General features: G+C 34.0%; 1 protein-coding gene across 16 annotated transcripts in view; it reads left to right on the plus strand.

Moving 5' to 3' along the window:
* Positions 1-13,913, plus strand: part of Cow (Proteoglycan Cow) — a 530,300-nt gene extending 516,387 nt beyond the window's left edge. For all 16 annotated transcript variants that reach the window (XM_073959338.1, XM_073959336.1, XM_073959344.1 and 13 more), the window contains exon 12: positions 12,975-13,913. In XM_073959338.1, coding sequence (XP_073815439.1) covers positions 12,975-13,081 — 107 coding nt within the window. In that variant the 3' untranslated portion in view covers positions 13,082-13,913. The remainder of the gene's footprint in view (positions 1-12,974) is intronic.
* Positions 13,914-25,048: the final 11,135 nt, after the last annotated feature.

A 25,048-nucleotide genomic window follows, 5' to 3' on the forward strand; every position in this document is an offset into this window, starting at 1 on the left:
AAAGAGTTTTTATTCTGATATAAAGAATAAATATTTAAAAATATCTTATTTGTTGTAATGAGAAAATGTATGCATAAATCGGTAACAGCATTCCATATCTATTCGTAGATGTTTAAATAGTTGTTAACTTTATTATTATTTTCGCGGAAAATAATAAAAAAAATTTGTAGTAAATCCAAATTATCCAGTCGCAGAGTCTGTACAAACCCTCAAAAAATAAATTAAAAAATATGTATATGCGAAATCTAGACAATGCGTAGAAAAATATGATACCAAATTTATAGAGATTGTGTACTTTCATTGCATATTATAGCAACAACAAAAGAGAAAAACTTATTGTTGGAAAATATTGTTGCAAATATATTTTTTGGTTTGATTCGAAAAATTAGAAAACAATATTCGGGAGTTCTCCAACTATTTCGCTAAAATCCCATACAATAATTAATGTATACTGCTGAAACCTATTCAAGAAATTTCGTTTACCATCGCGAAAGCTTAACTGCTTACTATGATAACTAATAAGGATAGGAAATGAAGAGTGATATTGAAATTACAATCATTCAAAAAATGTGGAAATTAAAAAGCTTATTATTCGCGAATTAGTTAAAATCAGTTGATGCGCATCCGTTTTTGGATACTGCGAATCAATCTCTTTCTCTTTCAGCGGTCAAAGTGTGCCGCCAGTTGCATCACACAATGCAAAAAACCTTAAAGTGGGTAAAAATCGCGGAATTTGCATACGATTTTGATGCGCATCCGGTTTCAGTAGCACCCATCAAAAATACGTCTATATACACATATTTAAAATAGATTCATCAAGAATCGCGGATGTGCCTCCACATTCTATTTTTGGTAAAAAAAACCCATATTACTCGTGAATCTCTGTAATTTATGACACGCGTTTTCGCACGTATTATAATCGCGTATAAAGGATTCCATTTATGTAAAAATGTTAAAGAAAACGCCGATTTGTCAAAATACATTTTTGCCGATTTTCGTATTTTCAAGTTATCTATATCCGCGGTTTTAGTGGATGGATTCGATCGCGGAAGGTCTCATTAGATCTGTCGCGTAAAAAAACTAAATTCACGCGGGGTACAAAGGAAATTGAATGACACTTGTAAATTTTAAATGCAAAAAATAGGTTTTTTAAAAGAATTCACGCATCAAATATTGGCCTTTAGACTCCAATTACTAGGATGCTGTAAGAAGCACACTCATGAGATATGCATTAAACGACGTAAAATCACGAATTCTATAATCCTATTATGAGTTTTGAATATTATCTTGTTGCGCGTCCCAATTATTAAAAAAATTCAAAAACCCCGAAATTTCGGCTTCAAAATGGCAGCATCAATTTTAGGTGGATGCAATGGATATATCGAAAAATGATACACAAGTATCATATTGCCCATGAAGTATTCTTTGAGTCTTTCTTTGGGCATATGTCTATAAAATGTAAGGTTAAGCCAAAAATCGGAAGGGAGTATAAAAAAACTTGTTGGCTTCAACCCATTTTTACTTATTTTTCTACATTGATGCCAACACAGCTTCCACGTAAATTAATTTTAATGGTCGACCTTATGAGATTCCTTCTAAAACACTTCATTTTAAAGAATTTCAATCATACTATATAGAATATGTTAACAGTTCGCGATTTCTGAATGGGTGAAACTCGGATTCATCGATTGTAAAACATTTTTGGTTTTCGCCATATACACTTTTATACGACCAAAAATGTGCCTCACCAAATAACGGTTTTAGACCCCAAGTATGTTTGGACAAAATTCGTTTCAGACAATTTGGAGTCGATTTAGCCATGTTCGTCCGTCTGTCTGACTGTCCGTCTGTCTGGCTGGTGCACCCGATAACTCACGAAGGGAGCAATCGATTTGGTCCAAACTTTGCACATCGTATTATTCCTTCTAGATATAGATCGGGTTCGAATATGAAGTATATTGGGCCACTTCTTCGGGTACCTCCCACACAAAATTCGGTGAAGTTTAAGAGCTCCTCTCGGATCGTTTTGAATTTGTTTCAGTAAGTTGTCCTTGCGGCTCCCTTTATGACGGAACAATTTTTTTCTTGCGCAAGTCCATACTTCCAGAGATATTGGCCTTAATGTTCCAAGAAACCCTGACGGCACCAACCAAAATGGCAAATCCGCAAGATAATTCTCGCAGGAGTTTCTGATTGGTGCAGACTTTGCCCATGATGTTATTTTATCCAGTCATGTATCAGGTTGGAATATGGGCTATATCGGTCGACTCCTTTGGATAACTCCCACAAAAAATTCGGTTAAAGTGAAGTTTAAGAGCTTCTCTCGCATCGTTTTGATTCTTTTTTTCAGTAGGTTGTTCTAGCGGCTTCATTTTCAACGGTACAATCTTTTTCCGAAGTAAGTCAATACTTCCTGAGATAAGGGTCCAAGCACCAAAACCCTCCCGGCAAATACTAAAAGGGCTATTGTGCAAGATTACTCTAAAACTTTTCAAAAATTTCTTTCAAACTTATGCCATGTTCATACCAGCATTTCAATCACTTTGTTCGCTCTCATAATTACGTACACGAATTAACCCGTTCATACGACATGGTACACAATTCATACCAACATAGTTCATATTTTCATACATTTTGTTTGCTAATTTTAAAGGAAGTTTCAACCAAAAGGCTTGCAAAATTAGAAAAATACCTTTCATTCATTTAAACGTCTATTTTATTTTAAAGTCTATTATTTTCATTCATGTTTCCTATATTTTCTTAAAATTGTGGTGTTTTCAACACATTTTTCAAATTTTCTATTTTTAAAATTAACGAGAGAGAGACCTGCCAAATAACTTTTTGGTATACAGACTTTCAGGAAGGCATTTGAATTTTGTTTCTAAAATTTGTACATGAATTTGAAACAATGGACAAAAAATGCAACTGCAATGGAAGAGAAGACAAAATTTACTATGATTTGAATCCATACTAACCGTTCCACCGTGGCAGTTTTTCTAAAAATGTTGGTGTTTTTATAAATTTTTACATTTTTAATTTTGTCTGTAACAAGTAAAAAAGTATCAGTCTGCTTTGCCGACAGAGATATACCCTCAGCTTGTGTATATTTAAACAATTTTTCCCCAAAATACGTACGTATTTAGGGCGTTTTAACAATTTTGCGCGTTTGAACCGACAAAAATGTTGATTACGATTAAAGATCAAAAGTTTTGCGGAGGAGATACTAAAAGGAATGGATCGACATTGACCGTTATGGATGTGGATCTCCAGCCACTACATATGGTGCCATAGAGGGTTTTTACACTCTTCGGGTTGTTTGCTCAAGAAGTATGGACTTGCCCCTAAAAAAACTTTTACCGTCGTAATTGAGGCAGCGAATGCAAGTGGCTTCAACAAAAATCAAAGTGATTCGAGAGCAGGTCTTAAAGTGAACTTATCCGAAATTTTGTGTGGGAGGTACCGGATGGAGTGGACAAATATAGTCCATATTTGAACCTGATCTATATCTGGTAGATATATTAGGATGTGTAAAGTGTAGACCAATTCGGCTACTCCCTTCAAGAGTTACCGTACGAACAATTTTTCCGAACATTTTTGAACTTTTGTGGGGGAGGTACCTGAAGGAGTGGACCGATATGGCTTATCTTCAAACTTAAACTATGTTTGGACAAAATATTACTAAGGCCAAATTTTGGACCGAATCGGCAGATCCGTTCGAGAGTTATTTTGCGCTCCAACCACCTCACACGGTGTCATAGGGGTTTTTTGCAACTTTCATGCTATTTTCTCAGGAAGTGTGGACATGCCCCTGATGAAACTTGTACTGTCGTATGGAGGGCAGTGAATACAAGTTGCTAAAACAAAAATCAAAGCGATTCGAGAGATGGCCCTAAACTGAACTTTTCCGAAATTTTGTGTGGGAGGTACCCGAAGGACTGGACCTATTGAGACCATATTCGAACTTCATATTACTCTGGTAGAAAGTTTACGCTATACAAAGTATGAACCAAATCCGTCACTCCCTTCAAGAGTTATCGGGTGCACAAACTTTCCGAACATTTTCGAACTTTTGTGGGGGAGGTACCGGAAGGAGTGGACCGATGTAGCTCATCTTCGAACTTAAACTAAGTTTGGGCAAAATAATACGAAAGCCAAAATTTGAACCGAATCGGTTCATCCGTTCGAGAGTTATCGTGCGCTCCAGCCAGCAGGACAGACAGACAGACAGACGGACGGACATGGCTAGATCGACTCCAAATTGTCTGAAACACATTTCGTCCAAACATGCTTGGGGTCTAAAACCATTATTTCGATGAGGCACATTTTCATCGTATCAAAGTGTATATACCCTCCTTAGCCTAAAGGCTGAGGGTATAAAAATTAATTTATTTCGATAAATACTCTCATTTGTTAGAGATGGGACATATTTTATCGTCGTTCGGAGAGTAATTTGAATTGAACAACGTACAAAAATTGTTCATCGCTCTCAGAATTTTGTATGGAAAATGAAGTAATTAATACATAATTTGGGCTCGGACAACGAATAGAGAGCGAATTACCGTCAGTATGAACAAGGCATTAGTTTAACGTAATTTAATATTTCGAGTCCTTTATGAAGAAGTTTGGTTACTAAAAATGATTGGTAGATGTCAACGATTTTGTATAGCCCCACATTACGGTACATATAGATTTTATAGCATTGTCAGTGGCTGAGGGTATATCACAGCTTATTAATACTTTCTTACTTGTTTTTCAAAATTTCGACGTGGATAATCACGGCAAGAGTGCATCGATCAAATTAGATCTTTGTATGTAGATAAAGGGTCATCCTATAGCACTATGAAAAACTGATTTGATGAATTCAATCATGGCCGACGCCAAAAAACGAAGGTCGCGAGGGCAGCCAAAAATCGGCCGTTGTGCCTAAAAAAATTATGCCGTGCCTGAACGGATAATTCTAGATCGTCGTGTTATATACCATGAGTTAGAGGCGTCCTGGATTTTTCTCGTTAGATCCAGCACAATTGCACAATCGCTCAAAAAGGGGCTGTTGTGGATGGGTGCAAAGAAATTGTAAATAAAAACGATCGAGCAGCTTCAAGCGACGTTTTTAAGATTGTCAAAGACGACGAATCTTGGATTTATGCTTAGGAGCCCCAAACAAAACAGGAAACGACCGTTTAGGTCTTCAAAGCGACGAAATTTGGTCATATAAAAAGTACTTGGAAGTAAATGGTCGCCTCTTTCTTCGGCAAAACTGACCGTTTGGCGACTGTACGGCTTCAGAAATGTATAACGGTAAATTCTGAGTGGTACACTACAATTTGTTTGCCTAAAGAAATTCGAAAAACGAACAAGAGAAGGCGAATCATTCTGCATCATGACTAGACATCGGATTTTGCATATTTGCATATTTTTTATTAATAAAGATACGAAAATTCTGATTGGACCAAAATTCGTTTTGAAGAAAACTGAATGTAATGACAGGCTCATATTTTTTATTTTTTTGCATATTTGCATATTTTGCATATGCACAAAATATGCAAAAAATATGCAAAATATGCAAAAAATATGCAAAATATGCAAAAAATATGCCAAATATGCAAAAAATATGCAAAATATGCAACTAATTTTTTTGAAGAAAATCGTCAAATTAAATTTGGAAAGTTATCAAAAAGTGTTCTAAATTAAGTTTATTGTCGTAAAACGTCGATATCTTAGCCGATTATTATGTTATTAATTATTATTCCGCCACTGCAATAAATCTGGACTAAAAAACTTAGAAAATTTCCTATAACCCAGCCTTCTTATTACAACATAAGTTGCTTTCTAATACAAATGTGTTCAACAACTCAATCAGAAATGTCAAAATGAATGTATCCAAATATGTTGATAGTTTCTGCTCGGCCAAAATTGTCTGACAGAATAACAAATGAACTAGAAATTAAGACTAAGAAAATATTAATATTACATAAAATCTTTCATATTTTACTAAAAACATAGAACATATAAAAACAGGGCAATCATGAATATTTCCCTCTGATTTTTCCGCACGGGAAATAATTTTAGAAAGTGAAATTCTTTTAAAATCAATATTTGTTAAAATATGAAAACTACTAGATTAGCTTCATTATGGCATACTCTTGTCGAATCGTCAAAATATTCCCTTTTTGGGCATAAATATGGAAATAAAAAATTGTGAAATTGGGGAAAGGAAACAAATTCCGCATGGACTTTTTATTCATGATTGCACTGATAACCATATTTTAATACCCTAAGGGTATTATGTCTTAGTGAATGAGTTTGCAACATGCAAAAGGAAACGAAATAGATCCACAGTTTCTTTGATGATCTGCATAGATTCGCACTTATCCATCTGGTCATGTCTTTTTGAAAACAGAGTACAGGTCACATTTATAGACCAATTCGCATAAAAATTGGAGATTTTTTTTAGCTCTAGCGCGATGCCTGTTTATTTTGGTAAGAATCGATTCAGATTTGGATATTGCCCACACATATACAGTATAATCTCGATAATCCATACACCACAGGTTTCGGCGATGTACGAATTATCAAATTGTCCGGATTAACGAATAGTAAAGAAAATAAATTATTTTCTATGATTAAATCCCTCGTGGTAGTTATATAATAATACTTTTTTAAATTCTAATTCCTAATACCGAACTTTTAAATGAAATAAAGAAGTAAAAAGTGCTCTACGTGTAAGTGCTCTACGTGCCCGTATTTGTTCCTTTCCTTACTTTTTACCAATTTACCATGCAACAATACTACATTTTCCCAAATTACATAAAAAGCCAATCAGATTGTGAAAGTAGAGCTAGAATTATGACGTTTTTTAAGTTTACATCAGGATGTAAGCAAAACACGGGACAGATGTGAAATTTCATTGTTTTTTTGGAAATTAAGATTCCTTGATTCCTTGGCAACTTTAATGACAATATTGAAGCGAATATTTTTCTTAATATATTTATTTATATCCTAGACAACAAGACTAATGTGTTATAAAAGGTGTTATATCCTTGTACTCGATAATTTTTACTAAATGTTGTTAAAACAATTTTTACAGCAACTTCTTCATTAAACAACTGTCAAAACTCGAAGCATTTGTAATAATTAGTACAAATTATCGAGTCACGGTCAGGTATAAGTTAATTAATTGTATATACAAAAGGGTTATGACTTTTCGACTGTGTTATCAAAATTGTTTTCCTGTATCAGGAATGAATGAACTACATATATTTTTTAGCATTCCAAATACTTGTCTATCTAAAATATGTGAGTGGTTTTGCCATGTTAAAGATAATTCGAAGGTTTTTGACTTATTTTACCACTACCACGCTATTGTGTGGTTTTTCTCAGTGATGACATTTTGCACTAATCGTTGGTTGTTCTGCATTTTGCATATTATTCATCGTGGATGGGTATAACAATAATGAATTACTTTTCGCCGAGGAGTGAACATTTCCCAATTCTGCATTAAGCGGTTGTATGCGTACAATATACATATAAAATTATGTATTTTTAGTGCATTAAACTAAAACCATGTCATCAATATTAAAGCGGCAGTTAGAACATTTTTCCAAAGAAGCTTTTTGACCACAAAGAACAAAAATTGCCAATACTGCAATGTCTGCATATACTGAATAAAGGTCTAAACACTATAAAATATATTCAAATCTAATATGTAGATATTCAAAACGTATACTTGTAATTATAGTTGTATTCCAGAACCTGGAATCGTAAATGGTACTCTAGTACTTTTTCCCATTTTGTGCTAAAAAACGAACACTTTTTCCAAAAAATGAATAAAATTCCGCTTTTATCTAAACAAAAATTGATATGACTAATTCTAGTTCCTTTGTTTTTCTGTTAAACAATTTTGGCCGAGTAGAAACTATCAACATATTTGGACACGTTAATTTTGACATTTCTGATTGAGTTTTTGAAATTTTTTAATTACCTACATTTGTATAGGAAGCAACTTATGTTGTAATAGGAATGCTGGGTTATTTGACATTTTCTTTGCTTGTGAAAACTGATTTGAGTCTTATTAGTCCAGATTTATTGCTGAGGCGGAATATCTGGAGAGTCTCAATAACATTAAAACCGGCAAAAAACTATGTTAAACGTCAAAAAACCTAATTTAGAACGATTTTTTGATGATTTTCCAAATTTAATTGACGATTTTCGTCAAAAAAACACTTGCATATTTAGCATATTTTTTGCATATTTTGCATATTTTTTGCATATATTTTGCATATTTTTTGCATATATTTTGCATATTTTTTGCATATTTTTTGCATGTTTTTGATATGACCCCAAATATCGAAAATTTGACCCTCAAAACGCCTAGATCCAAAATTTGAGTCCAATCGGATAAGAAATAAAAAACATGCTAAAATCCGATGTCTAATCATGACAATGCGAGTTCTAACACATCGATTCAAACTAGCGCCTGTTTGACAGCACAAAACGTGGAATTGATGGATCAATGACTTTATTTGATTCCAGCACGTATAAATGCGTATAAATCATGCTGGAGACTACTCAAGAAAACAATAAAACCATTTTTGTTGGTAAATATTTGCGTTTTCATTGTTAAGCCAGACAGTTATCGTTCAGCTCTCGTAACATTATTACCAGTACAAAACATCTATAGCAAAAATATCCGACAGTATAGGTCAACGTTTTGGTGTTGCACCAATATAAAGATACCACTCCATTTAAAATTTTTTATACCCTCCACCATAGTATGGAGGGTATATTAAGTTTGTTTTTCCGTTTGTAACGCATTGAAATACTAATTTGCGACCCTATAAAGTATATATATTCTTGATCAGGGTAAAATTCTGAGTCGATCTGTGCACGACCGTCCGTCCGTCCGTCTGTGGTAATCACTCTAGCATCCACACAAATGGAGATAGGACGCTGACATTTTGGGAAAATGCGTCTTTTGTTTGCAGGCAGGTCAAGTTCGATGATGGGCTATATCGGTCCACGTTTTGGTATAGCCCCCATACAACGGTAGCCCCCCCGATTTACGGTATTCTGACGTTTTTAGCTACATTTTCAAACCGATTTAGCTATGATTTGACATTTAGGGTTCTTAAGTGTCAATAAACTTATATAACAAAACTTGTGGACATAGGTCCACGTTTTGGTATAGCCCCCATATAACGGTACCCCCGATTTACGGTATTTTGACGTTTATAGCTACATTTTCAGACCGATTTAGCTATAATTTGACATTTAGGGTTCCTAAGTGTCAATAAACTTATATAAAAAACTTGTGGACATAGGTCTACGTTTTGGTATAGCCCCCATATAACGGTACCACCGATTTACGGTATTTTGACGTTTTTAGTTACATTTTCAGACCGATTTAGCTATGATTTGACATTTAGGGTTCTTATGTGTCAATAAACTTATATAACAAAACTTGTTGACTTAGGTCCACGTTTTGGTATAGCCCCCATATAACGGTACCCCCCGATTTACGGTATTTTGACGTTTATAGCTACATTTTCAGACCGATTTAGCTATAATTTGACATTTAGGGTTCTTATGTGTCAATAAACTTATATAACAAAACTTGTGAACATAGGTCCACGTTTTGGTATAGCCCCCATATAACGGTATCCCCCGATTTACGGTATTCTGACGTTTTTAGCTACATTTTCAAACCAATTTAGCTATAATTAGACATTTAAGGTTCATAAGTGTCAATAAACTTATATAACAAAACTAGTGGACATAGGTCCATGTTTTGGAATAGCCCACATATAACGTTACCGCCTGATTTCAGGTATTTTGACGTTTTAAGTCACATTTCTCGATTGAATTAGCTATAATGTGAAATTTAGGGTTCTTAGTGCCCAAAAAACTTATATTCGAAAAAATTATAAACTTAGGTCCATGTTTTGGTATAGCCCCATATAACGGTACCACCCGATTTTCAGTAATTTGAGGATTTTAGCTACAATTTTTAATCAGAGAAGCTGTAATTTGACATTTGAAGTTCTTAGTGGTCACAACACCTCTCCATCTAAAATTGTCAACATAGGTCGATGTTTTGATATAGCTCCCATATAACGGTACCTCCCGATTTTCAGTAATTTGGCAATTTAAGCTACAATTTTTAACCGAACTAACTGTAATTTGACATTTGAAGGTTGTAGTGGTCACCACACATCTGCATAAACAATTTTCAACATAGCCCCAATATAACGATACTTCCCGATTTTCGGTACTTTGAGGATTTTACTTAAAATGTTTAATCGAACGTAGGTCCATGTTTTGGTATAGCCCCAAAACAAACCTCCCGATTTTCCGTACCTTAGCTTTATTTGTTGGACGAACTTCCCGTAATTTGAAATTTAAGAGCCAACAAAAATTGTTCACTTAAGTTCATACTTTCGTATAGCCCACATATGGGGGTACCTCCGAACTATCTGTTAATGACATTTGAAGTTCCCATGTTATGTAGCGATTTTCGATATTTTGAGGATTTTAGCTACAATTTTTAACCGAATTAGGAGTTATTTGACATTAAAGGCTCCCATCAAAAACTGTCAACATAGGTCCATGTTTTATTATATCCCCTATATAACGGTACCTCCCAACTTTCTAGCCCACCAAAAATTGTCTGACATTATCTGACATTTTAACGTACCCACATAAAGTTGGCGACAGGAATGAAAACTAATTATTCCATTTTAATTCAGAAGATTTTATGGTGGAGGGTATGAAAAGTTCGGCCGAACTTAACGCTTTTCTACTTGTTTGTATTAGATTTTAGTCACATTTGTGTACCGAATTAGTGGTTAATTGGAATTTCGTGTTCCCAGAAGATAGAAAACATACTCTTAAAAAAACTATCCAGATATCAGTGAAAATCAAAAAAAAATAATATAGGTGAAACCAAGGTTTGCACTATTATAATAAGCCAACTAATGCAGTACACCATAAAATATGACTACAGTTGGACCGAACAAAATGTGGCTAAAACGTTAATTAGCGTGGAAGATGTGAACGCGTAAATGAATAAAAATGTTTAAAAACATGTTGGTGTAAACGAGTTTTTTACCTTGTTATTCGATTGCTGGTTAAACCGTTTCAATTACTGATATCTGCCCAAAAGTAAAAGAAGAAGAATACAAAATGTAGTATCATTATGTATCATTTTTAAAATCTCCGCTACATCCACTTTTTATGGATGCTGAAATGTTGAAGCCAGATTTTAGGTGTTTGTTTGTATTTTTGACCTGGTTGCGACGCGCATTCGGATTAAAGTACTCGGATTACGGATAATTTAATATGTATATACTATACTATAAATACTAATTTGCGGTTAAATATACAAAAAAATGTGGTCAAGACCCTCGAAATACATAAAATCGGAAGATACCCATTTGTGGGAGCTACATAAAAGTACAGACCTCACTTTATAATTGTTTGCCAAATACTACCCTAAACCGTAAAAATACTTCATAGTTCTTATCCCATTTACGAGGGCTTCGAAATTACCTCTCCAATCCTTTAATTTGCACCAAAACGGTGTTCCGTTATATTGATTAAGGTGTAAATATTCGAAAAATATATACATTAGATCACCGAAATGCTTCCCTGAATTAACCTCCGTTTTTAAATCTTGCCCCAATGTGCGATGCCTAGATTATGTACATATTTTGTATTTTCCGCTAAAAATTACAACTTTTTCACTAAAGTTATATGATCTCTTTATTCATATAGCAAAATAAACCATATATTAACACTTTAATTCAAAACAATGCGTATTTAACTTTTTTCTTATAATCATAACCGAAACCGCCATAACTTTTGCGCGCAACAACCAAAATTAGTAAGTATCTCGAACAGAATTGAGAATGAGAATTTTTCCTGAATCCATGTACAAAAAATCTTTCATGTAGCTTAAAAAATTAAGTTTTTTTTTTGTGATGGAAAACTAAAAAAATTGATATTTTTCATACGGGCAAAATGTGACTCATCGAAATAATGGTTTTAGACCCCAAGTATGTTTGGACTAAATGCGTTTCAGACAATTTCGAGTCGATTTAGTAATGTCTGTCCGTTACAGCTACATACATATGTTTCCACAACATCCCTGGAAGGACAAGGGAGACTTCTCTCATATCAATGAGTGCACGCCGATTCATATTTGGCTTAATGATATGGGACCTACTTTTTATTGCCGAGTCCGAACGGCGTGTCTTACGACACCACTTGTAGAGAAGTTTTTCATGGCTTAAATACTCAGGAAATGTCGTCAGCATTACTGAGGGGAAGTTTTGCCACCGTTGAAAATTTGGACGTGCTAACCATTGCACCACGGTGGCCCCGGTGGTCTTGCTAGATGTGCAATATTGGTCTACTTCTTCAGGAACCTCCCCGACAAAAGATCAAAAATGTTCGTAAAAATTGTATCCACGAAAACCCTTGAAGGAAGTAACCGATTTGGTCCATATTTGCACATCCTGAAATGGCTACCACACATAGATGAGGTTCCAATATGGACTCTATCGGTCAACTCCTTCAGGTACTTCTCAAACAACATTTCGGAAAAGTTCAGTTTAAAACCTGCTCTCGAATCGCCTTGATTTTTGTTGTAACAACTTGTTCCTGTCCCAATTAACGGGTTTTGTCAGGCGCAAGTCCACACTTCCTGAGAAAATAGCCCGAAAGGTGTAAAAATCTCTGTGTAGAGGTTGGAGCGCACGATAAGTGTCGAACGGATTTGCCGATTCTGTCCAAAAGTAGATTTTTTTGTTTTAACCACATTATCCAACTAAAATCTGGTTTCAATATAATTTGTGGTAGATATTATAAAAAGTTCGGCCCGACCGATCATAACATTGTTTTTACTGGTTTCTGTTTTCATTGTACGATAATTTTGATCAATAGTTAATTTTTTTTTTATTTCTCTTTCATTACAGAATCTGTGGTAAACAATGCCTCTTCTCTAACGTCCGACGATGAAGATGAAGAAACTGACGACGATGACAGTGCGGAGGGTAGTGCCGATCAAATTATGGTATTTTAAATTATGGATAATTTCAAATACCAACAACAAAAAATCCCATTAATTAAAAAATATAAAAACCGAAACCAAAAAATAATAATAATAATTAACGAACTTATAAAAAATAAAAATAATAATAAAAACAGCTTCATTCCATAAAACAAAAAAAAAAAAAACAAGAGAAAAACAACCAAAAAAATAATAGTTAAAAAAACGAGGAAATTATTACTTTTGAGTTTTTCATTTGAGAAGAGAAAAAACAAAAAGCAAACGAAAGAAAGTATGAAAATTACAAAAGAACCTACATTTGAAACAGAGAACACAATTTCATGTTGCAACCAGAGAAATTATTCATTAAACAAAGACGTATAAAAAATGAAAAGAAAAAGAAGCAGGAGATGTAAAAAGGAAATGGGCCAAAACGTAATAACGAAGCCAATTAAAAACCAGGAACAAATGTAGAAGCCGGAAACTCTAATATTTTTCATGTAATTGGATTAAACAACAATAAGAACAAAAAAAAGGAAACATGAAGTAATGCAACCATATTTAAATTTATGCAGCACGGAAAAAGGAAGTTGAAGTAGTAAAGGAAAACAGAAAATGAACGTAAAGATGGCGAAATGCTTTAATGCTTTTTGTTAAAACAAAATAAATAAGAAAATAATTTTCTGTTTTGGTTCTCCTCTTAAAATGTTTCCTTCGTCTCCCTCTCTCTACATTTAGAGTTTAAGTTACATTAAAACTCATAATTTTTGTCTCTTTCTCTCTCTAATATAAGCTGCGCTAATTATTATTATGATTATTATTGTCAATAATAAATAATTTAATAAAAAATTTGAAACATAAAAAAGCTTTTAATTTCCGTTTGTAATTTTTTGTTTGTGTGTGTCGTATTTTTTTTTTAATTTCTTTGCAATATTTGCTAAATAATATTCCGCCCAATATGAAAAAAATATAATGAACATTATAACAACAACAAAATCATTAATAAAACAAGCATCATAGCAAAAACCACAACAACAACTTATTCGTTTGTAATTTTATATTATTTTTTTTTTAAGTAGGAAACCGATGTCTTAGCAATGGTAGCATAAATATTGGTATTGGCATGTGAAAACAAGTAAAATCGTATATGGGTCATTCCTGTGACCATATGTACACATATTCAACTTGTTTAGGCAAATAACAACAAAGCTTAGGACACAAACCTAACAAAGTTATATAGGGCCGGGATTCATGATATAATTCTCGAGATTACTAAGTAAGGGTACTAATAGAAAAAATGGTCAAAGAAAATATATTCAAAACCGTATACACCCTTATATGAGTACAGATAACGCCATATATGTATTTCTATATTGTTACAATACTTATTCTCTCAAAATATAATTCCCATGACCATATTATTTTTCCTTGAGTATGTGTTAGATGAAAAATGTTTATCGCCTTAAAACATTGTTGGCATCTTTAAGTTGCTGTAATATTTTCGTTCAGGGATATCCAACAGTATTTTTTAAAATAAAATTCATTTCATGTTAATTAAAAAGGTACATTAGTTTAAAATTCTCACAAAACTCATTTCGGAATAAAAAACAACCAAAGAAAACTCCCACATTTTATAGGAATTCAAACAGTCATGAATATAAATAACAATTTGCAATCGAAAACACCGTTAAATTTAAATCATAAATAAAAAACATTAGTAACCAAGTATTATTAAGGTTAAGAAGAAGGCGTGAAAATAAATGTAGCAAAATTAAGCTTATAGCTGATTTAGAGTGTCAACTGCAGCACATCAAATCATTATCGCATTAATCCATCGATTTAGATTCAATGCTCAATGCATCGCATTTCATTCAGTTCGAAATTATGCTTCGTTAATAACTCATGAAGAAGAAGTTTAATATAGATTTTTAATACTAAGAGCCCCCTGAAAAGCACCAGATATATAAATCCAAAACCAATGTTTTATAAGATAATGCATTTGGAAATCGTCAACTACTGGACATACACAACTATATAAACCACCACCATTGGTACATCTCATTATACTTCACATTACCCGAAAACTCCCACAAATCCAATTTTCACTAAAATTAAATCACAATTTAAATAACATAATATATTAAAAAAAAATTTATATTTTGTTTTCCTTTTATTTGGTTTTGAAAATAAAATATATAGTAAAATAATAGTAAGGGCAAAATGTTTATTTATAAAAAAAATGTGAAAGAAAAATAAGCGATTATTAAATAAATAAACTAATAATCATTTTATGCTAAAAATTATTAATTTAAATAAATGTTTTATTTAATGGATATGTAAGGTATGTATCAGAATTAGAAAGAAAAATATATTTGATCTGAGTATCGGAAAACGTCTAATCCTGTTAAGTGGTGAACAACCCTTGTTAATTTCCGAAAATCAATAAAGCATTGGCTTATTTTAAAGTATGTATAACACTCTGCGACAAAAAGAAGAAGACGCGCGGTGTCATGGAAGTTTTACAAAATGAACGGACAAAAATCCGTCATTGTAAGGACGCATTGCATTTGAGAAGTAAAAGTTCGACAACGGAGGAGCCACTCTCACAGTAAATTACCCGATGTTTCATGGGTATTTCAGCCACGTAAAACTTCTCTATGAAAACAGGTCTCGCATCTAGTATTGAGCTAACATGTGCCACGCATTCACCCATAGGAATGATAACGATTAAAAAAGCGCTAAGTTCGGCAGGGCCAAAGTTTATATAACCTCCACCATAAAATATTCTGAACTAACATGGAATAATTTATTATACCCTACACCACATTGTGGTAAGGGCTACTATGTCTTTTAACCACTGAGAACCATAAATGCCAAAGGACAGACAATCTTGACCGAAAATGATAAAAAACCAAAAATAGTATAGTCGATGGTATCTTTCTATGGGAACGTAGAACTATCGTGACAATTCTTATTGGAGACGTTTTGTGACCAATGGCAATCTTAAATGTCAAATTACAGATAGTTCGGTAAGAAAATGCTGTTAAATTCCTTAAAATATCGAAAATCGCTCTTAATAGGAGACCCGTAAATGTACTATTTTCGTTAATTTTAACTTTATTTCTGTATGTTTTATGTCATTAATGTTAAATGTAGAGTTTTTTTATAATAACATATTGTAATTAAATTAATTACATTAAATTTAAGCTCTACATCCAATGCTTTTCATATATTAATATTATATTCATATATTAATATTAATATCAACAAATAAATTAACTTAAAATAAATTAAATCGGCAAGTACTGTTATGTGGGGGCTATAGCAAAACATAGATTTTTGTGATCAGTGTAAATTTTTGCGATCAGTGGGAACCTCAAGAATGAAATTACAGCTAGTTCGGTTAAAAATTGTGGCTAAAATACATATTCAAATTATATGGGAACTATATAATATGCACCTATGTTGGCGACTTGTTCTGTGAGCACAGGAAACCTCAAATGTCAAAATCCGTTAACCCCAAAATACCTAAAATCCGATATATGGGGGGCTATACCAAAACATCGACTTATGTCGAAAATTTTGGAACCACTGAGAACCTCAAATATCAAATTACAGGGAGTACAATTACAAAGGGGATCTATTTTAGGTGTTTTTTAACTTGGACGCGCACACGGGAATTTTTTGAGTACAGTATTTAAAATATAATTTTGAGTATGTTGGTACCGCGCCATATTTTAGATTTTCGCGGTCCAGATAATTTAAATCATAGATCGTGAAAATCCATCCACTAGAACGGCGGAAACGGCTACTGCAAAAATTGACAAATTTGCGAAAAATGTTTTTGAAAATATCGAGGACTAATTCGTGTTTTCTGTGGATCGTTTCCATTTCAATTAAGAAACTGACCCATCACTCGCGTTTTTGCGAAAATTTAGTGTCATGGGAGCAGCATCCGATTTATCTCAAAAATACTGTGTGATGCTACATCCACGCTTCTTGATGGATTTTATTGAAATAGGTTTTGAATTTGGATGCGCATAAAATTTGCACATTTTTGCACACTAAACTGTAGACGATGCTACAAATAAATATATATAAACAAAAAGAACACAATTCGTTTTATCGGGAAACCTCATGCGCTTCAAGTAATGTTGAGGATCTTATCTCGATTAACACGCATTTCAAAATGTATTTTACCCGATACAGTTTTCCTTCAAAATTATTCTCCATTTAAAGGAACCCAACATTTATTTGAAAGCCTTCCATATCTTCCTCATGATTTTAGTGTGTGATTACTATAATAAATGTGCGTTTTCGCGTGAATTTTACCTATAATAGATTGATAACTCTACAATTTCTTCAACTCACAAAATAAATTTAAAACAAGTAAGCAAAGGCTATAGTCGGACGGGACCGACCATGTGATACCCTACACCAGACATGTTCTCGTTTGACACAACGGTGTCGATGTTATTCGGCAATTTACACACACACGACCCGAAGGCAGAAGATGAACATAACAAAGAAAATAAATGTTTTGATTTCTCGCTTTAGTTTTGTGCTGAATGTCATGCAAGCAGGTTGATGTCGCTTGTTTTTTATAATTGTTGATACACTGAGAAGCTTTGGGGTTGTATACAAAATATGTGGAGGCAAGAATGGGAAGATGATTTTTTGTTTTGCATCAACATTTTCAATGATGCAGAATGCCTTGTCTGTAATAAAACATTAAAAGCTGTGTCTGCATATTCTTTAAAGCGTCATTATAATATTCACGGAGAATATAATTTAATTCAGGGAAATGAGCGAAAACAAGCTATATGTAAACTTAAAGAAAACTTAAAAATTAAGAATAATAGGCGTCTGAATATTATTCAGGGCGAAGCTAAGTACGATGATTCCGTTAACAAAGCTTCATTTAAAATTGCTCTAGAATTGGCTAAAAAAGGTAGACCTTTTGAAGATGGTTGTTTCCTCAAAGAGGTTTTTTCGTCAACATTGGCTTTTTTTGGAGGTGTTGGTAGGCAAATGGAAAATATTTTTAAAAACGTACCTTTATCTCGCTCCACAATAGCTCGCCGCACTGAATCCATAGGGAAATTCATTGAACATGAAACCAGGGAGAGAATACGGAATGCAGTTTATATATCTGTTTGTTTAGACGAAAGCACGGATATAAGTGATACTAGTCAAATGATCATTTGTATTAGAACCGTTGATAATTTTTTTAATGAATTTGAAGAAATTTTGAAACTGCATTCGTTTCATGGCAATGTTAAGGGTAAAGTAATATTTGAGGCATTCCAGAACCACGTTTTGTCCATCATAGACAAAACAAAGTTGTCTTCTATCTGTACGGACGGTGCAACGGTTCTCACTGGGAAAAACCTAGGTTTTGCGGGACATTTATTTCGTTTTGGAATTAATGTCCCCATGATACATTGTATCATCCATCAAGAGGCGCTATTTGCTATAACTCTTGGGTTCCCGGACATAATGAGCCTTGCAGTCAAATTAATTAATCGGATACGAGGAGGTCACAATGCTCTTACGCATCGAAAATTTTTGGCATTTTTACAACAAGTCGAGGCTGATTATCATGATTTAACCTTATTCACAGAAATAAGATGGCTAAGTCGTGGAAAAAGCTTGGAACGTCTGTTTGCCCTTAAAGAGGACATATTACTATTTTTAAAATCTGAAGCATCGCCAAAAGACGTCGATTTCATTTCTTCTCTCGAAAGTCCTAATGTCCTACTAGAATTTGCTTTTCTAGTGGATATTACAGGTCACATTAATACATTGAACTTGACACTACAAGGAAGATATAAAAACATATGCGAGCTATTGCATTCTCTTGGTGCTTTCACTAAAAAGTTATTCCTCTTAAAGCAACAAATGGAGCAAGGTAATTTAACCTATTTTCCAAAAGTGGCGGAAGTGTACTCAAAATACTGCATTCCCTGCAAAAATGATGTCTTTTGTAAGGAGATAAATAAACTCTTAACCAATTTCGAAGACAGATTTGAAGATATACATGCATTGGAATGGATGATTAATATTTTTGAAGACCCATTGGCATGTTCTCTTGAAAACACTCCGCAAAACATAAAAGTCGAGTTAATAAACATGAGACAAGATTTATCAATACCTGTGGAGAAAGGAAAAAGTTTTTGGAATCACATTTGCCCCATGAAATACCCAGGTTGTAGAAATTTGGCATTGAAATTGTTTTGCATGTTTGCCACAACGTATACTTGTGAATCAACATTTTCCTCCATGAAACAAATAAAATGTAAAAGCAGGGCTAAATTAACAGACAGCCACTTGGAGGCATTACTCAAAATAAAATGCTATAGCAAAGATATTGATATAGACAGTTTACTTGAATTTCATAATGCTAATAAATAATACCAAAATTCCTTATTTCGATTTTATTTTCATAAAGATTTTATTTTATTGAATAAATTATAAATCCCGTGTCATACATATATATATTTTCTCAACCAATTTAAATCGAATTGATAATTTTTATTTTCACGTATAAACTTTTAGGTTAACCTCGCTAATTTCGCATAATGTTATATAACATATTCTTTTACATTGTCATTTGAATTAAATATTTTGTTTTCTTAAATCTCATGTCCTATTTAGTTTTAATCAATAAATAATTAAGTTATTTTTGAAATGATATACATTACTAAAGTTGATCACAATCTCGCAAAGTTCGAAATATTTTTTATGTTGTACTTCGTCATTTTCTGAATTGATTATTTTATATTCTTAGTTCTCATTTCATAGATATTTTTATACATACTATTTTCCAATTAAAAAATATATACATGCTAATATTTTTCTTCATTGCGCACACTATATGAAAGATCGACCCATCCATTCTGTCAGTGTAATATTACCCACACATTCGCAAAAATATTGCTCGCTCTTTTTGGTCACGTCTGCCCTACACCACTACCCCTGGGAATTAGTTTTAAAACAAACAACAACAAGAGAAATGGCTGAAGTACTCAGAAAATGTCGACAACATTACTGAGGGGTTGAACAATTTATGTCGCCTGGCCAGGAAATGTTTGTGCAATTTTCTTTGAACATCAGGTTCCTTTTTGGAGTACAAATATTCCCAGTTACAATGACACTCCTCCAATTTATTGAACACTACAAATGCTATATAAAAATTGTCAAAGGGACAATTGTGAAATTGTTGAAGATCTATCGGCCAAAAATTGTGCACTTGTGCCATGCTTTTCAGGGTGATATCATTGTGATATATACTTATATATGAGCGAAAGACAAAAAAATTAGTTTCCATGAAGCCAAGGTTTGCACTATTATAATACGCGAATTTATCAGTAACAATGACTATTGCTTGATCAAATTAACTGTTTTTAAATAAAGCTCAAAAATTTGACAAAAAAATTTAATTTGCTTGACAGCGTAAATGAATAAGAATAGGTAAAACACGTCGGGTATTTCAAAAAACCAATAATAGGATTAAAGTACTCGCAATTACCCATAATTTGATATGTCTATTGACAATGTAGTCCACACCGCATGACAATAATTTACTGCTTAAACCAACATTTAGTGCAATATTTTTTCTAAAAACCCCATTTTTGGGTAGAGTATTTACAATATTATTTTGAGTGTGCTGGTACCCCGCGATATTTTAGTTCCGGATCATATAAATCAATCATAGAGTGAAAATCCAACCACTAGAACAGCGGAAACGGCTATTGCAAAAATTAAATAAAATTTCGAAAAATGTTTTTGAAAATATCGCAGATTAGAGTTGTAAAAAGTTTAGTGGTATGGAAGCTGTATCCGATTTATCCCAAAAATTGGTTGTTAGTGTACATCCACGGTACTTCCACGATGCCTTCACCAAAATTAGTACTCCAAAAAATCTTTAACAGTAGCGACATCGAGAACATTTTAACAAAAAGGTGGCGAAGCGACCCCATGCTTGAATATATGTATAAAAAATCCAATTGGACAATTAATACGCTATGGCTTCACCAAATTTGCAATAATGCAAAAACTGGACTTCTGTCATGATAGGGACAATTTGTAGCATGGGAGGAAAATGTGTTTCTCTACACAAAACACATTATATATTAAGCAGTAGGCCCGTTATCTAGCAGGATTGCAATTTGCAGTGATTGCAATTTGCATCATGGGGAAGATCAGTAGTTCTATTTCCATATGTAGTCTACTTTGCCGGCATATGCCCTTCAGGAAATAAAATATAGACCAAAAATATTTTTTTTGTATTTTTCATACAAAAGTATTGGTCCATTTCACCCGCTAAATAATATCAGATCATTATCCAAAATTGCAAGCATCTTCTTCTACCTAAACTGTTACCTCGTGCAAAATTTCGTGATTATTGAGCTATAATTCCGAACTCTAGCGTGTTTCTGATAACACTGCAAAGAAATAACTGGGTATATTAGGCTGTAACTCTGTTATCTTATTATGTACACGAACACAATTGAAATCAATAGAAAGGGCAAGCGTTCCTCTTCCAAGTATAGCTTACTTGCCCGGAATATATCTTCCAGGAAAAAAGATATAAGCTGTATATTAAAAATTTTCACAATTTTCACACAAAAGTTGTGGTCCATTTAACCCTCTAAATATTATCTGATCGCCATCTCAAATTGCATGCTTCTTCTTTGTCATATACTCTTACCTTATTATACCCTACACCACTATGTGGGGAGGGTATTATAAGTTGGTTTTGGCCAAAAAGTTTGTAACGCATCGAAATAATGGTCGTAGACCCATACTTATATATACCAAAATGAATGTCTCGACGAGCTGAGTCGATCTGGCTATGTGTGTCCGTCCGTCAGTCCGTCCGTCCGTCCGTCTGTCCGTCTGTCCATCTAAACCTTGTAATCACGCTACAGGTTGCAATTTTGATCGGATAGTCACGAAATTTTGGATGTTGATGGGGGTCCCGGAGGGGAAGAAGCCTATTGATTTTGGTGATGGTCGGATAATATTTAGGGGTCGGAAAGGGCAAAAAACTTAGGTGGATAAAATGACAACGTTTTTTTTCAAAGCCAATATCTCAGCTTCTATATGGGGTATACCAAAAGCAAAACCTGACAATGAAAGCGGAAAATATCGCCTTTCTAATGATGTAAAGTAGGTGCTCGAAGGTGATCAAACAACGAAGATATCGCAATAGTAGCAAATAAAACCCCAATTTTCATTTTTGCTATTTTAATTATATTTACAAATATCACAGGTTTGGTTGACAATTTTCCAAAAGCAAAGCCTGACTATGAAAGTAGAAGATCTCGTCTTTACAATGATGCAAACTAGGTCGTCGTAGGTAACCAAATAACGGAGATATCACAATAGTCGGTAATACATCCCATTTTTCTATTTTTTTGGAAATCACGCTACAGGTCGTAATATTGATCGGATCGTCACGGAAATTTCAGGGTTAATGGGGGTCTCACAGATGAAGAAGCATATTGATTTTGGTGATGGTCGGATAATATTTAGGGGTCGGAATGGGCAAACACTTATTTGGAGAAAAGTCAACTTTTTATTTCAAAGCCAATATCTCTGTTTCTTTACGAGGCATATCAAAAGCAAAACCTGGAAAGGAAAGTAGAAAATATCATCTTTACAACGGTGTAAAGCAGGTTGTCGTAGGTGGTCAAATAGCAAAGATATGGCAATAGTCGATAATGCATCCCATTTCCGATTTTTTTGTAATCACGCCACAGGTCGCAGTTTTGATCGGATCGTCACGAAATTTTAGGGGTTGATGGGGGTCCCACAGAGGAAAAAGCCTACTGATTTTAATGTTGGTCGGATAATATTCAAGGATCGGAATGGGCAAACACTTATTTGGAGAAAAGTCAACTTTTTATTTCAGAGCCAATATCTCTGTTTCTTTAAGAGGCATATCAAAAGCAAAAGCTGGCAAGGAAAGTAGAAAATATCACCTTTACAACGATGTAAAGTAGAATGTCGTAGCTGCTCAAACAACAGAGTTATCGCAATAGTCGATAATGCATCCCATTTCCGATTTTTTTGTAATCACGCCACAGGTCGCTATTTTGATCGGATCGTCAAGAAATTTTAGGGGTTAATGGGGGTCCCACAGAGGAAGAAGCCTACTGATTTTAATGATGGTCGGATAATATTCAAGGGTCGGAATGGGCAAAAACTTATTTGTAGAAAAGGTCAACGTTTTATTTAAAAGCCAATATCTCTGTTTCTTTAAGAGGTATATCAAAAGCAAAAGCTGGCAAGGAAAGTAGAAAATATCGCCTTTACAACGATGTAAAGTAGAATGTCGTAGCTGCTCAAACAACAGAGACATCGCAATAGTCGTTAATGCATCCCATTATCCGATTTGTTTGTAATCACGCTACAGGTCGCAATTTTAATCGCATCGTCACGAATTTTTTGGGAGTTAATGTGGGTCCCACGTAGGAAGAAGCCTACTGATTTTGGTGATAGCCGGATAATATTTAGGGGTCGGAATGGGGAAAAACTCATTTGGAGACAAATTCAAAGTTTTTTTCTTTGTGAATATATTGGCTTTTAGTAGGGGTATTCCAACGACAAAGCCTGTCAATGGAAGAAGAAAATATTACCTTTACATTGGTGTAAAGCAGGTTAGCGAAGGTGGTCAAACAAGGGAGATACCACAATAGTCGGTAATGCATCCAATTCTTCCATTTTTTTTGCAATCAAGCTACAGGTCGTAATTTTGATCGGATGGTCAAGAAATTTTGGTTGCGGCCCGACAAGAGACAAAGAGGCGTATTATTTTTGGTGGTAGTCGGTTTATATTCCCTAAAAGAAATGTTTACCAGTGAAAAGCTTATGCACAGGGGTAGTGGTGTAGGGTATCACATGGTCGGCCCCGTCCCGACTATAGCCTTTGCTCACTTGTTTAAAATTTCAAGGCGATCGGACTATTATTGCGACCTACAGAGCAGCTACAAAATCGGATAAGAATTATGTTTTTGGTCCATTTCACCCGCTAAACATTTCACGATCATCTCCAATTAAAATAGCGATCTATTCTGATGTGAAACCGACCTCCATACCAAATTTCGTGACGATCGGTCCATAATTGCGGCCTGGAGTTTGATTACAATTTATAATGGACAGACGGACACACGGACGGACGGACACACATCTCAAAATCGCTTTATCTCGCCGAGATATGAAGATTGGTATACCACATTGGGGGTCTCCGACGAATATTTCGCGGTGTTACATGAATTTTTACCAAAACAAACTTATAATACCCTTTCCACATAGTGGTGTAGGGTATAAAAATACTTTTTTTCATACAAACCTTTTTTTAATTTTCTCATAATTATACCCTACACCACTACGTGAAAAGGTATTATACGTTTGTTTTGTTAGAAATTCATGTAACACCGCGAAATATTCGTCGGAGACCCCCAATGTGGTATACCAATCTTCATATCTCGACGAGATAAAGCGATTTTGAGATGTGTGTCCGTCCGTCTGTCCATTATAAATTGTAATCAAACTCCAGGCCGCAATTATGGAACGATCGTGACGAAATTTGGTATGGAGATCGGTTTCACATCAGAATAGATCGCTATTTTAATTGGTGATGATCGAGAAATATTTAGCGGTTGAAATGGACCAAAAACATAATTTTTATCCGATTTTGTAGCGGCTCTGTAGGTCGCAATAATAGTCCGATTAACGCGAAGTTTTCAATTAAGTAAGAGTATATGACAAAGAAAAAGCTTGCAATTTGAGATGGCGATCAGATAATATTGGACCAAAACTTTATAATGGACCAAAACTTTTGTATGAAAATTGTAAAAATTGGTAATATACAGTTTATATCTTTGTTCCTGAAAGACACATTCCTTCTTCGTGAGTTATATCTGGAAGACGATCTCTTGATCTTTCCATTGATGTCAATTATGTTGATGCACGTGATCAGATAACAGAGTT

This window comes from Musca autumnalis, unplaced genomic scaffold (genome assembly GCF_047663935.1).
Source record: "Musca autumnalis isolate F117 unplaced genomic scaffold, ASM4766393v1 scaffold_1, whole genome shotgun sequence".
Taxonomy (NCBI): domain Eukaryota; kingdom Metazoa; phylum Arthropoda; class Insecta; order Diptera; family Muscidae; genus Musca; species Musca autumnalis.